At 50.1% G+C, this 14053-nt stretch overlaps 2 protein-coding genes across 4 annotated transcripts; one reads left to right on the forward strand and one right to left on the reverse strand.

Moving 5' to 3' along the window:
- The first annotated feature begins 309 nt into the window (after positions 1-309).
- On the forward strand, positions 310-10078 carry LOC6501475. 2 transcript variants are annotated; one of them, XM_032454668.1, is made up of 6 exons: positions 310-740; positions 2991-3119; positions 5235-6310; positions 6366-6804; positions 6860-8509; positions 8567-10078. In XM_032454668.1, the coding sequence occupies exons 2-6, from the start codon at positions 3023-3025 to the stop codon at positions 9868-9870; spliced, it is 4566 nt and encodes a 1521-aa protein (XP_032310559.1). In that variant the 5' UTR covers positions 310-740; positions 2991-3022; the 3' UTR covers positions 9871-10078. The 2 variants fall into 2 exon arrangements, with proteins under 2 accessions (XP_032310559.1, XP_001955324.1); XM_001955288.3 differs by having other exon boundaries at positions 310-666.
- Positions 10079-10138: 60 nt separating this feature from the next.
- LOC6499089 (G-protein-signaling modulator 2) lies at positions 10139-14039 on the reverse strand. 2 transcript variants are annotated; one of them, XM_001955289.4, is made up of 2 exons: positions 12438-14035; positions 10139-11926 (listed from the first exon to the last, which is right to left on the reverse strand). In XM_001955289.4, the coding sequence occupies exons 1-2, from the start codon at positions 13713-13715 to the stop codon at positions 11240-11242; spliced, it is 1965 nt and encodes a 654-aa protein (XP_001955325.1). In that variant the 5' UTR covers positions 13716-14035; the 3' UTR covers positions 10139-11239. The 2 variants fall into 2 exon arrangements, with proteins under 2 accessions (XP_001955325.1, XP_014765898.1); XM_014910412.3 differs by lacking the exon at positions 10139-11926 and adding an exon at positions 12071-12384 and having other exon boundaries at positions 12438-14039.
- Positions 14040-14053: the final 14 nt, after the last annotated feature.

A 14053-nucleotide genomic window follows, 5' to 3' on the forward strand; every position in this document is an offset into this window, starting at 1 on the left:
TTTTATAAGCATATTATTTAATTTATATTGGTAAGTTTGTCATTCATTTACCTATCATTTTTTAAAATTAGTTTATAATTTGGACAGCTTCTTTTTATATCTCACAGTTCGCTTGAATTAATTAATTTAAAAATTACTTGAATACTTTATTTGAAAATATTTGGTTCGACCTTGCAATTCGAATAAAACCCCCAATGCGTCAGAGCCATTTGAAAATGGCTAGAGAGCGCGGCTTTTGGTTTTTGGCTTAAACGGTCGAACCGCGACATGTTCGAGTCGAACCTGGCCGATGGAGGAGCTACTAGCCCACGGCGGAGTCTTGCAGAGCTCAAATGCGAAACGGCCGTCGTGGAGGTTCGAATTTAAATTGCCGCCGCGGATGTTGGAAACTTTGAGCCGCGAGAGAGTTTTCAAAGTTATCGAAGTGAAGTGAAAACCAAATTTGGCACAGATCTACTGTTTTCTGCTAAATCTATTTGTGTGTGCCTGTGAGTTGTGGGCTGTTCAGTGAAATTTAGTGAAAATTGCAAATTTCAATAGACAGCTGTGCACCTGGATTAGAGCACATACCGCTTGAAATTGAAACTGAAACCGATCGGATAGTTTCACTTTTTATTGGATTAGCCGCACCAACAACTACCCATCCATATTATCTCAATTAAACAGGTTTGTTGAGCAACCATCGCAGATTGGGGATTGGGGTGCGGAATTCGCGGCTAATTGAAATCGAAACCCGATCCGTAAGTTCCACTCGTAAAAGTGTCAAAGGTGCAGGCGGCCAAATATTTAGAATTTCAAGACACCAGCCTATGATTCAATACGACTCACACACGTTAATTGTGTGCTCAAGGTGAGCATTTGGCATTTACGATCGCTTCGTTCTCCAATAACTGGAATAACTCAAGTAAACAAATACGCGTTCTGTGCAAATATTTTTCTGCTCATTACGAAATTATGTCAGCCCGTAAAGCTGGGTATTAACTCGGCCTGGCTGACTGTTTGGAGTCCCTCGACGAACCAAAGTTCGACACGCGCAATTTAAAAAGAGCTCTAAAAAAGCGAGTCAGTCAAAAGAAGTAACGACATTAACTGCGCCAGTCCAAGCCGAACCGTTAGGCGTAAGCCGAAAATAACCATTTCGCAAGAGTGGTCTAACTGTAATCGCAAGACGCAAAAAGTTGGCAATAAACCAACTGCCAAGGGAAAATGCCAAAAATACTTGTCTACTCCAAAAAGTGGAGCAACTGGAGTGCTTGATGTTCCCATGGGAGTGGGTTAAAGGTTGATCCAATTACACTCAGTCCTCAATATGCACTTCAGGTGCGATCAGTCCTCAAAAAGTAACTGTAGCTGCGTCTAAACTTGGCCGTAAACAGGTGATGGGAAAATCCACAAAAATACCAGAGTGCCCTGGTGTAGGACTTTAAAGTGGAACACCTTAAATTTCCAGTTTCCTGGTGAGGGTCTTGGAACTTTAGATCTTATTGATCTCATTATTTGATCTCTTGAGCTTGGGCTCGAGTTTGAGTGCTCGAATCGGCTTAAAGGCTTTTCTAGTCAACTACTCCGAGCACTAAGCTTCCATGAAATCAATTCAGTTATGCACAGCCCCCAAAATGCCGACATGTGGCCTCATTTCACCAATCATTTAACTTTACACTCTACTAACCGCCGGCCAGGCCAAGCATGTCAGGCAGGGTCAAGTCGAGACCTTCCCCTCCCGAGCCGCGACCTCCTGCAACTCGCCTTGCAATCTATTAGCCACACTTGACTCCTCCTGGCCCAGAGTCAATGACAAACAATAAAGCCGAGCTGTAAGATAAATGTTGAGGTTTTTCCGTCTCTCTTCCATTTTGCAGCTTTTGCATGCGAGGTGAAATCTTTGGCGGGCTGGCTGGCGCGCCCAAGTTTGGCCCAAGTTCAGGTAACCAGGCTTTCATTTCGAATTAGCTGCTGCTGCTGTTGGTGTTGCAGTTTGCAGTGAAAATGCAGCTACGAGTAAAATGGCCTCGTTTCCCAGAACCAAGCAAAAGCCCAAAAAACACATGCAGTCTGTTTTTTGTGGGCAATTTTTTTTTCAGTTATTTGGCCGCCAGTTCCGTGTTGAAATTTTATTGTGGATCGGGCCAGGTGTTGGCGAGTTTTCGTGTTTGGCCAATTGAAAAGGCGGCCACTTTGGCTAATGATTCACAAATTTGTAGCCAAAGAGTCAAAAATAATAAACAGAGTCCGAAAATGAGGGAAAAATCAAAAGACTTAAGGCACAAACTTTTTTTTTCACCAATTATAACCACAAAAGATGTGTTCATTATATAACTATTTAGGCATAATGAGGGAAAATCCTCATTGTCATTAAAGTGGGGCTACTCCCAAAATGTCTAAAGGCTGGGATATTTTCAATGGACCGGAAAACTTATACACACTTACGCGTACAAGCGCATAAGCGAGTTTAAAAAAAAAAATAAGAAAAAAAATAAATAAAAATAAATGATGTATAAAGTTGACTGTTGGTGGCTGGAGTTGTGGTTGTTGCTGTTGGTGTTGCTGTTGGTGTTGCGATGTTGCTAGTTGCCAGTTGCCAAAGTGAAAGCGCAGCGACGTCAACGTCAGCGGCGATGCCTGCGCAGATTAATCACCCGGCCGTAAAGCGAAGACAGTTAGGCACCAGAAAACATCCCCACATTGATGAGTTCGTGACCCCTTCTGCCGTTTAAAAAGCGCCACCACATTCTCCATTAACACGGGTTACGCAATAAAATCGCCTCGAATTCTTTGCCGCGCCCCGACAATCAGATGCAAATGTATGCCAGAGCCCACAAAGCGCGTTGATAGTGAAAGTGTCTAGCTGGAATGGGCCGAGATCCGCTGAAATTTGAATCTCACGGGCGCGCTTGTGACGTCAAACTTGGGCCACTCTGCAACCACATTACTCACGCACTCTTCGCACTCACACGATCTCTCCTTTTCTTTTTTTTTTTGGCCACAAACAGGAAATTTTTTGGCAACTCTTGGATGCCCGAACATGGCGCACTATGATCAACGTTGGCTGAAACTCTTCTCCTGCTGCCTTTTCCTCTTTTTGCTGGCTCTGCAGGTTTCGGATGCCAAGCGATCGAACGGTGAGTGCACAGAAAACAATATTTACTAGGTATTTTTATAATATTAAAATATAATTAAGAATAAATGCTATTGGAACTATAACAACGTAAAAATTTAACTCTATATTAACACATCTTAATATCTCCCACATATTTTTGCAGTTATAAGGTTTTCAATTTTAAAGGGTTAAAGAGGAACCTTCCAAGTCATTGACTTCCTAAACCAGAATTTGAAACACTTCGTTTTCTGTTTTGTTCTTTATTTTGGCCAAAGCAGTCATTGAACTTTCCACAGGCGAATGTGGACCATTTGGTGGCTCATGCTACGCCAGTTGCAACTGCATAATTAACGTGACGTGTGGAAATTCGTGTAGAACTCTGTCCGTTCGTCCGTCCATCTGGTAGGTGCGAAAAATGGCACGCCATCATTAAAAAGCGCTTAGCTGAAAAGTACGCCAGAAACCGTTAAGACCCCGGCTAGAGCCAAAGGGAAACAATGCCGTCTCGGTGGCTGGCGAACTTCAGCTGGCAGCTCTTAGCCAGTTTCCAGCTGCACCAGCGGACACTGTGTCAGTCGGTCAGACGAGGTCCCAGACCCAGACCCAAGCTCCAGTTCACAATGGGTGAGGAGGCGATAGTACACCGGGAGGGGGGCACTTCTATTCCTACGTACCAGTTTGCCGCTTTGATTTCGTTTTCGTTACGGTTCTGCCATATACTGGTTTCTGTATGCTTTTTTTTTCCATTTATTTTTTTTTTGCCGAGCGGAAGCCGAACGAAAGACTTAAGCGACAAACTTGATTCTGCTTGGGAGGCGAGAATAAAAGTCGCGTAAATGACATGAAGTGGCTCTGTATTTTGTTTTTTTCTCTCAGCTCTTGATTATATTCATCATTGCTGGCCAGCTTTAATTGCCAGCTGCCAGACGGCTTTTGCTTTGTTGTTTTCTTTTCTTCATTCATGACAGAAACCGAAAGCCATTTTCATTTTTTCGACCATCAGCAAATACAAAATACAAATTGATGGCCAAGTCGAGCTCGGGGCGCTGCCAAAAAAAACTTTCATTCAATTTCTAGCGAAAACTCCAGAAAAATAAAACCAACAGCCGCAAAGAAAGGCAGTGAAAAGTAAATATATATTTTTTGTCGGATCGGATGAGCCAAAAGCGGATGTTCGGCCAAAAAGAAATCTCCTCTTTGATAAGTTCAGCGGTTAGTCAGCGGTTTGCTTATAAAATTAAACCATATACCATGTGCTGAAGTATTATATATGTATGTACAGTACCCTTAGTACCTCTGACAATTGCATAATGGCTGGTTGCATTAAATGTGTATCGAAAGTGCATAGGAAGTGACCAGTAACTGCCATTAACGCAACTCTCTGGCTGTCGCAACCCGAAAGGCAGCGTTGCGTTGCGTGCCGGACAACGAGCCGGGGGTGGGTGGTAATTGGGGGGCGGGATGATCACTCACTTTAATTGCATAAGTTCGTCGAGACAATGGCACGGCTCTTCCTAAAGCAGAATGCTCATAGCATCCGCAGCCAAAAACCGTGGCCATTTGAAGCGAATTGCTTATACGCCCCGTGGACAAGCCTGCCCCCTGCAACCTTCAGCGCCCCCCTTTACCATCCTCGTTGCATACAAAAGGCCGTATTCAAATCTCCGGCCCTGAGACAGCTGCAAAAGGCTGCTCTGATAAAACAACAATTTCAGCAATGACGCCGTCGGCAATTCCAATTTGTTTTTAAAATTTTAACTTTGCAGTCTTCGCATACGTTTTTGTTATTGTTTGGGCAACGCTAGCGGCACGTCCTAAAAAAAATAAAAGTGAAATTGTCGTCGCTATGATTCGACAGTTGAATAACACGAAAGTATGTCACAGACCAACGGTCTTGGCTTGCCACTCTCCTTTAATTTTGGTGAAAACTGTAACAACTTTTTTATATTCTGACAGGGTACTTAGTTTTAGAAGCAAACGTTTATAGTCTCTCTCGGATTCTTATGAAAGTGAAAGTTTAATGGAAATTTTATTATTTATTTTATACTTTTTTTGCAACAATTATTGTATAAATTTATTAAGTTAATTTCCTCTTTTAATCACTGATCTATAACGAAGGTTCTCCTCCCAATTTCAGCCAATCTGACAGCCTGCCAGCACTTGAGAAGAGCAGAGACGAGAAGGGCCAAGGCCCTCCAAACAGGAACCGGAGAGCCATCCGTAAGGGTTCCCCGTTGCCAGAAGAACGGTGACTTTGACCGAATCCAATGCCAGGACGAGCGAGCTTCCAGCAACTGCTGGTGTGTGGATGAGTACGGCGTGGAATTGCCCGGCAGCAGGAATGAGACCCGGATGGGAGTAAGTTGCTCCGAACCGAAACACTGCGCTGCTTCGGCGTGCCGCATGTTCTGCCCCTCGGGATTCGCCCGTGATCCGGAAACCGGCTGCTCCGTATGCCGTTGCCGCGATCCCTGCGACGGACTGGAATGCCCTCGCGGCCAAACCTGCCAGCTGCAGGAGGTGCAGTGCAAGTCGGAGCCATGTCCTCCGCTGCCAACCTGCAAAAAGGCCCGATCCCTGGCCAATCTCTGTCCTGCCGGCTTGCCCTTGGCAATCGATGACACGGTGAGGCCCTTCCTGTGCGGCCTGGATCCTGGCAAGCCGCAGTGCCCGCCCCTCTACCAATGCCTTGTGGAGTCCGGAAACGACTACGGAGTATGCTGTCCTAGTGCACTAACCTTCCAGAAGCCCGGCATCTGCCCAGCTCCCGAGCAAGCCCAGTACACGGAACGTACCGGCTACATGTGCGGCTCACCCTGCAGCCACGATCTCGAGTGCCGCAATCTGGAGAAGTGTTGCTTCACCAAGGGATGCCAGTTCAACTGCCAGCAACCGGCCAATGTCACGGGCTGCCACCAGGCCAAGGCCCTAGCCGACATCCTGTCCATCAACGAGCGAGAGGGACGTGGCTACGTACCGGACTGTAATGGCCCCGGCGGACAGTTCTCTCCCAAGCAATGCTCCCGCAACGGACTCGTCTGCTGGTGCGTAGATCCTCGCACAGGACACAAAATCAAGGAGACCATGGGTGCTGCCAACAATGTCAACTGCGACGGGTGGGAGAACATGATTAGCAGGTCCTATGCCAGAAGCTTCCAGATGGAACAGTGCGACACAAACATCTGTGCTGCGGTGTGCGAGTATGGCTTCAAGGTGAGTCCTGAATGTAGAATGCTTATAAAATATTAAATAAATAATATATCCACAGAACGACCACAACGGCTGTCCAACCTGCGAGTGCTCCGAACCCTGCGAAGGATTCAAGTGCTCCATTGGCTCCCACTGCGAAGTGGCCACCGATCCGCTGTGCGAGTCGGGCTCCTCGCTCTGTGCCTCCTGGCCCGTCTGCAAGCCCGATCTGGTCTACTCGAATCCCTGCGACGTGGGTACTCCCCTGTCGGACACTGCCACCGGGGAGGTCATGTATTGCTTCGAGGAGCGTCAGGGACGAAGCTTCCAGCCTACGGCTTTCTTTGAACCGGAAACGGATGTCCAATCCAAGCAAGGACGATCCATGAGCAACCGCATCATGTGTCCAGAGCAGTACAAGTGCACGAAGCTGCACAGGGAGACGGAAAGTGTATGTTGTCCGGTGCCGGAGCAGAGCACCATGGCGGAGGACACCACGGGAGCTCGTCAGCAAACCAGTAAGTTAAATAATGTTACTTGTAAGTGAAAATAATTAAATAATTCCCCACTTAGTGTGCGAATACCTTCGCGACTTCTCGGAACGAATGGAGGGCACCGAGGAGGGCATGCAACTGGCGATACCTTCTCCGCGCTGCACCATCGAGGGCGACTACGAGGGACGCCAGTGCCAGTTGAAGAAAATCAGAGTAACCCGAGCCGAGCAGCGCAAGATTCTGGAGGAGAACACCATCCGCCGCATGAGAATGCTCCTAGCCAGCGCTGCTCCTGCGAAGCGGACGCGTCGTGACTTGGAACGCTTGAAGCTGTACCGCGTGGATGACAGCGCCCTCAAGGTCCAGGTGGCTGCTCCTGTGATGGGACGCAGTGCCAAGGTGATAGACATGGGCGCCGATCGGCAGCAGGGATTGGGACAGCTTTTCGAAACGGAGTTCAAGAAGGTAGCTTCAGCCACCAAGAGGCCGGCGGAAGTCGAGGACGAACTCGTGGAAATTGAGGTGGAACAGTGCTGGTGTGTGGATAGTTTCGGCACCGAGATTCCCCAATCCAGGGGATTCAATGTGACCGACGACACTTGCAAGAATCTTCGTGAGGAACTTGTCTGCTTGGACTTGACATGCCGGATGGGCTGCGAGTACGGCTTTGCCTTGGATCCGGACACCCGCTGCCCGGCCTGTCAGTGCCGCGATCCCTGCGAGGGTGTAACCTGTGGCTCGGGGAAGGAGTGCCGCGTGGTGGACGTGAGCTGTGAGGGCGAGTACTGCCCCCCAGTGCCCGCTTGCCTGCCGAGAAAGCCGGGACAGTGCCCGTACTTGGTGCCACCTGGTCCGGACAACCTCGATGCCAACACCTGTGCCTACGAATGCCGCACCGATGCCCATTGCGAGGGATCGAGACGCTGTTGCTCTAATGGATGTGGCACCCAGTGCGTGGATCCGCAGCTGAAGACTGCCTGCCAGCATCTCCAGGCCATCCAGCTGCACCAGAGCTCCGAGCTGGGCATCCCCGCCCGTCAAATGGCGGTGGCCCAGTGCAATGCCCAGACTGGTCAGTGGGAGCAGGTGCAGTGCTCTCCCGACGGCCATTGCTGGTGTGTGGACTCCCAGGGAGGCATACTGCCAGGCACCAGAGTTAAATCTCCAGCCACCCCCGTCTGCCGGGAGAACTCCAGCTTTGCCTGTCCCAAGTCCAATTGCAGTCTCCATTGCGAGAGTGGCTACCAAATGGACGCCAACGGCTGCCCCACCTGCCAGTGCCGGAACTACTGCAGCGAGGTGAGCTGCGCCGCCGACGAGGAGTGCCAGCTCATCTCCGTGGAGTGCGTCGACACGCCGTGCCCCAAAATGCCCATCTGTGTGCCCAGACGAGAGTCTGTATGCCCCGAGGGCAGTCCACTCCAGCAGGGCGACTTGGACGTGAGCTGTGGCCCGCACAACGAACACGAAGCCTGTCCCACCACCCACTCCTGCCAGCTAAATCCGGTGAGCAACCGGGGCGTCTGCTGCTCCAAGACCCGCGACGTCTGCTTCGAGTCCATGGACAATAGCTGCCTGGCAAGTGGGAAATCGGAGAAGAACACCACTCGCTACCGTTTCAGTCCCAAGGCCAATAAGTGCCTGGCCGTGACCATCGATACTGAGGCATCCGCCTGCCAGACCAAGAATCTCTTCCACAATGAACTGGCCTGCAACTCCGTGTGTCCAGGTGAGTGGATAACTATCTCTTTATAATCTTTTTAGATAATTAAACATATCCTTGCAGTGCTCACCCAATGCGAACGACTGAAGCTTAAGAACAGCCTGGCCGCCCAGCGAACGGGACATTCCTCGGTGTGGTTCCAGCCTCGCTGTGATCCCGTCACCGGCCATTGGAGTCCAGTTCAGTGCTTGGGCAAACAGCCCCAGCCTTTGGACAAGAGACCCACAGCTCACACAGAGATCGTCAGCAGAGCCTTTGCATCCAATCCTGTGGATGAATCTCCAGGAGTGTGCTGGTGCGCCGACAAGAAGGGTGCTCCTCTGAAGGGCACTCTGACCCGGGAGAGCGAACCCATCTGCAATAGTCGTCAGGCGCGTAACCGCAAGAACTTCGACTCGAGTGACCCGCTGATGGAGCAACTCATCGCCCAACTTACCCAACTGAATGACGTGGATAGCGAGGACTTGGACTTCGATGAGCTGGAGTCTAGGATACTTCCGGCGGTTGCCACCGCCAGTGCAGCCGAATCGAGTGTAACGGAACGAGTGCTGGAGCTGGCCAATTCCCTGTTGGATTCCCAGTTGTCAGTGGAGCAGACCACTCTCAAACCAATGGAACTGAAGACCACCAGGTGCAGGGCTCTAGCGGAAACCGCTCCGTTCCCAGTGAGCTGTGATGAGGCGGGTGCATTCCGGCCTCTCCAGTGCAACGGCAGAAGCTGCTGGTGTGTAGACGCCGCCGGAAATCAGCTGCAGGCCTCCCACGTCTTTGGAGCAGGAGATCGTCGCTGCAACCACGTCCCAATCGAAGCAGTCGCCATTGAGCTTCACCTGACCAACAGCAGCGAAAGGAGTGTGAGGAATGCCTACGACACGATCCGAAGGGAGCTCCAGCAATTACTGGGCGAGACCGTGGAGAACCTGCGGGTTCAGGAGAACTTTGACGGGTCGGCTATCGTCCGGTTCGAGCTGCACAACGACGCCAAGGTGGACCTGGCCTTCGCCATCGAGGCGGCCATTGCGGCGGGCGAGTTCCGTCTGGCGGGCGGTCACTTCCGGCCGGACCTGACCCGCTCCCACTTTGTACACCGCAGTGCTGCTGTACCGGTGGCCCAGGCGGCCACCTCTCAGGACGAGTCCATCCAACTGGTGCTCTTCATCATGGCCACCAGCTCCGCCTTTCTGGTCAGCGTGTTTGTGGTCTACGTTATGTTGAAACGCGGCAAGAGCCACAAGGCTAGCCACTCCTATGGCAAGGCGTCCGGCGGGTTTGGGGACAAGCCAGTGGACTACTCCGCGCCGATTTTCGTGCTAGCCGCCGGCGACATGGACGCCAAGCTGGACAGCATGAAAGCGGCCAAGGCGTAGACTGTTGTTAAGTTATCTAAATCAATTTGTAAATAAAGAGAGCAAATTTAAGATTTACTTTTAGAGATCCATGGGGAGCTGGTCAGAGCTCTAGAGGTCTCTAGGCCCAAAGGACACAGCGGCTAGAGATATCCCCAGTATCGAACACTATTGATTATGTTCTAGAGCCCTAAGACGATTAATTTATGAATAAAGCTTTAAAATCGAACTGCAGTTCTTTTTCTCTCTACAGTCAGTAGGAAATCCCACCGATAAGAAAACACCCACATTTGTCAGCAAACATTTTTTGTTTTTTAATTTTAATATTTAATAATACACGACATATTTGTCCGCCTGTATGGATGTATGATTGAGCTATATATATATATCGTGATGACCTCGATTTGGGGGCTCATAAGGGCGCACCTTGGGCGTACATACATAAAAGTATAACATTTATAAATTTTGGCTTCATTTCATGCAACTCGAACTCGGTTTTTGGATTTTTGTTTCTTGTATAGTGTGTAGAACAATGGAGATTGCGATTGAACGCTAGACATTGGTATAACTATATATTGTTCATATGTATCTTGTATATGTGTACGTATCTTTTGGATGTTATGTGTAAATCGTAATGCTACGTGCTAACACGAGCGCCGGCTCCACAAACGGAATGCCCAGCCACTCTTCTTTGTGTTTATTTTTTTTGTTAATATCTAAAAAAAATAGTAAAGTTTCTTAAATTAGGTTTTTAGAGTCATCGATAGAGAGATACAAAATGCAATACTCATGGATACAATTGGAATTACTTGTAGATTTGCATCGTTTTTGTTTGTTTGTTTTTTTGATTTTGGAAATGCATTGCTTATACATATATGTAAAGTGGTTCGTTAGACTTAAGGCTTAAAGTTTATCTGAATGTCGATTAGAATATCTGAATGTAAGATCGTTGATCGTGTAGAAGACTTGGTTCCATCTATTGAGCAAATTGGATTAGTATACTTTCAGCTTAGGCCCTAGCTTCACATGCAATTCAAACGCTAATATCGTAAAAACCTCTGCCGTCTGCAAATGCATATATCTTTCAATATCATGGCCAACCCAAGAGATGAGTGTGCGCGAGTGAGTCACGACCGGATGGATGGGGGAGTGCATCCAATGGTAGTTTCTCTTTCTGTTCGGTTGCGGGGCGGTGTACGCCCCAAATATTTGGTTACTTGGTTAGTTGCTATTCATAAATTAATTATTTTGTGTAAATATGTGTGTATAAATCTTAAAAAAGAAAATGTTAGCCGCCAGTTGCTTTCAAATAAACGTAGTGACGGAAACCAAGAGCTGCGGCCAGGAATGGATGGATAGGATCGTTTTTGTTGGACTTTTCGGACTCTTCTTATTTGCCACCAGCAGTGCCGTTGTTGTTGCTCCGGCTGCTGTTATTGTTGTTCGCACTCCGGAACGGAATCGAGGCGCGCTGATCCTCCATGCGGCCGCTCTGTACCTTCATGATCAGGGAGAAGAAGTCCTCATCGGGTACAGTGGCTCCGCGTCCTGTCTGTCCGCGTGCTGCCCCTTGTCCCGATGCCTCTGGAGCCTGCGGCTGTGGAGCCTCCGCCTCTGCATCCATTGTGACGTTCGGGCGCGGCAGTTCCGAACGCTGCTCCTCCAGACGCGATCCCTGGCAACGCATCAACATGTCCAGGAAGGCGTCGTCCGGCTGCTGGGTGGTGGTGGCGCTCCTGGCCAGCGGCGCATGAGCAATTGATCCGGCATTCGTCGATGTTGGAGACTTCAGACCGGGCAGGTTGGTGGGGTCCACGAACAGCGAGTTCTGCTGCACCAGCGGCTTGCGGGTGGCCCCAGTGGCCACTGCCGGAGCTCCAGCCAGATTGATCTTGATCGAGCAGCGCTGGTCGTCCATCCTCTTCGACTGCGACCGCGAGAGCATCTCGAAGAAGTCGTCATCTTTGGCTTTCGTAGCTGCGCCGCCGGCCCGGTGCTTGTCCTCCTGCAGGCGCTTGCCGTCAGGCGTGATCTTGATCAGGTCCAGTTGCTCCATGCTCTGGCGGCGAACGCGCACCTAAATAAAAAATATGATTATGACTCTGTTCCGGTTTTTATTTTCGCGCCCAATGGCAGATGCCCTACTGTTTCTCTTCAACGTAAATATTTATTCTGGAATTGCTTCCCAAACACTGCTGGCCGTAGGGGTCCATAAACAAGCTTTCGAAACAGAAAACACCTGATAATTTATTCGAGTTTAGGAAAATAGAGGGCCCTCTATAGGATAGTGTTATAAAAACATAAAGAGAGTGAAATTTGTAGCTATTTCTGTCTTGCAATTAGGTTTTTTTGGTTCAGGTGGAAAATAATTATTATTTTTGGTCTCTCCCCTTCATAAACAAAGAGCTAAGCAGCTGGAGATCTCCCTAGAGCATCTTCGCTACATACAATCTCCAACATAATCTTCATATTTCTAGCCAAAATCGATATCGTTTCAGGGTCTTGAACAAAACTCTCTCTAGCGGGACTTGGCGACTAAAAAGAACCGTAAACCAAGAACTTCTTATTAGCCACAATTCTTTACTCACCATTCTGCCCTGCGAGTTCTCCGACCCATCCGACTGGTGACCGCTGGCCGAGTGATCCGAGGCGCTGGAGCGCGCCTCCTCCTCGGTGGGCGAGGGCTCCTGCTCGGGCAGTCCCAGCAGCTTGCGCAGATCCGAGATGTTCACACGGGCCGTGCTCTCGCCGACGGGGTCGTGCAGCTCCTTGGCCAGTTGCAGATGCTGCTCCGCATACTGCAAGGCCTTCTCATGACCCCCGGTCGCGGAATGGGCGTTGCCGAGCGACCAACAGGCCCGGGCCTCCCCAATACGATCGCCCAGCTCCTGGGCAATGGCCAGATGCCGATTATGGAACTCTATGGCCGTGTTGAATTCGTGCAGCAGCGTATAGGTGTTGCCCAAGCTGTAGCAACTCTGGGCCTCCACTTCGCGCTCGCCCAGCTCAACGGCCAGCGCGAGAGTGCGGCGGTAGTGCTCCGCTGCATCCTCAAACTGCCCGAGGAAGATGTGCGAGTTGCCCAGGTTACTATTGGCCCTGCGCTCGGCGGCTCGATCCCCAAACTCCCGGGCGATGCGCAGCCTCTCCTGGTGGTGCTCGATGGCTGCCTGGAAGTCACCCAGAAGGTAGTAAGTGTTGCCCAGATTGCCGCAAGCGCGTCCTTGTGCGCCACGGTCGCCCAGATCCCGCATTAGCTTCAAGTTCTCCTGATAGAACTCCACTGCACGAGTGAGAGCCTCCTTAACATCGTCGCCGAACTTTCCCGGATTACGCTGGCCAAGATGCTTGCCCTTGGCATGGTAGACATTGCCCAAGTTGTAGAGGGCACGTCCCTCGGATAGGCGATCCCCGAGCTGGCGGGCCAGCGTCAGGTGGCGTTCGCAGCAGATGGCGGCTTCGTCGAAGCGGCCCATCACCTTCAGGGTGTTTCCAAGATTGCCCGAGGACTTGGCCTCGCCCAGGCGATCGTTCATGCTCTTGGCCAGGGTGAGGTCGTGCTTGTGGTACTGCATCGCCTTGTTGTAGTCGCCCAGATAGAAGTAGGCGTTGCCCAGCTGCGAGTAGATGGCGGAGAGGGTGCGCAGGTCCTCGGTGCCCGCCTGGATGGCTGCTTGAAAGAAGGCCACGCCCGCCCGACAGTCGCCCGCCTTGCACAGCCGTTCGCCCTCCAAGGCCAGCTCCAAGCACATACTGGAGCCACCGTCGGATCCCTGCTGGGAGTTTCCATCGTGCGAGTTGCCACCGCCACCTCCTCCCAGACCCAGGCTGGACACATTCTCCGCGGATGCGGACAGCGAAGACATTCTGTTGGTCCTCAGTCTTGCGCTTCTGTCCGGATGATCCTTTGACTGCAAGTGATGCTCTTCCGAAAACTGGGAGTTGTCCACTTTGCTGCTTTGTTTTTGGTGTCCCTGCAGGTGCTTCAAAGGTATTTTCTCTTTCGCGACGAAAGTTCGGACTGTTTGCTAGCTGGCAGAGCTAAAATTGCTGCAATTAACTGCTCTTTTGTACCGTTTTCGCGATCAATTAGTTTGCGTTGATTTCATTCTGATTCACTTTCGGTGTGACCAGAGGTCGAGTGAGTAAAATTCCCTACAGCCACTTAACAGTGGATTTTGCTGTTAACAGACCAATTGAAACT

The sequence above is a fragment of the Drosophila ananassae genome, chromosome 2L (assembly GCF_017639315.1).
Source record: "Drosophila ananassae strain 14024-0371.13 chromosome 2L, ASM1763931v2, whole genome shotgun sequence".
Taxonomy (NCBI): Eukaryota; Metazoa; Arthropoda; class Insecta; order Diptera; family Drosophilidae; genus Drosophila; species Drosophila ananassae.

Excerpts from the sequence above, each read along its gene's own strand:
- LOC6499089 (XM_001955289.4), bottom strand. The coding sequence starts at position 13,715 with ATGTCTTCGCTGTCCGCATCCGCGGAGAATGTGTCCAGCCTGGGTCTG. Across the intron at positions 11,927-12,437 it reads AGAACTCGCAGGGCAGAATG|GTGCGCGTTCGCCGCCAGAG; the intron begins GTGAGTAAAGAA and ends TTTTTTATTTAG.
- LOC6501475 (XM_032454668.1), top strand. The coding sequence starts at position 3,023 with ATGGCGCACTATGATCAACGTTGGCTGAAACTCTTCTCCTGCTGCCTT. Across the intron at positions 3,120-5,234 it reads GGATGCCAAGCGATCGAACG|CCAATCTGACAGCCTGCCAG; the intron begins GTGAGTGCACAG and ends TCCCAATTTCAG. Across the intron at positions 6,311-6,365 it reads TGTGCGAGTATGGCTTCAAG|AACGACCACAACGGCTGTCC; the intron begins GTGAGTCCTGAA and ends ATATATCCACAG.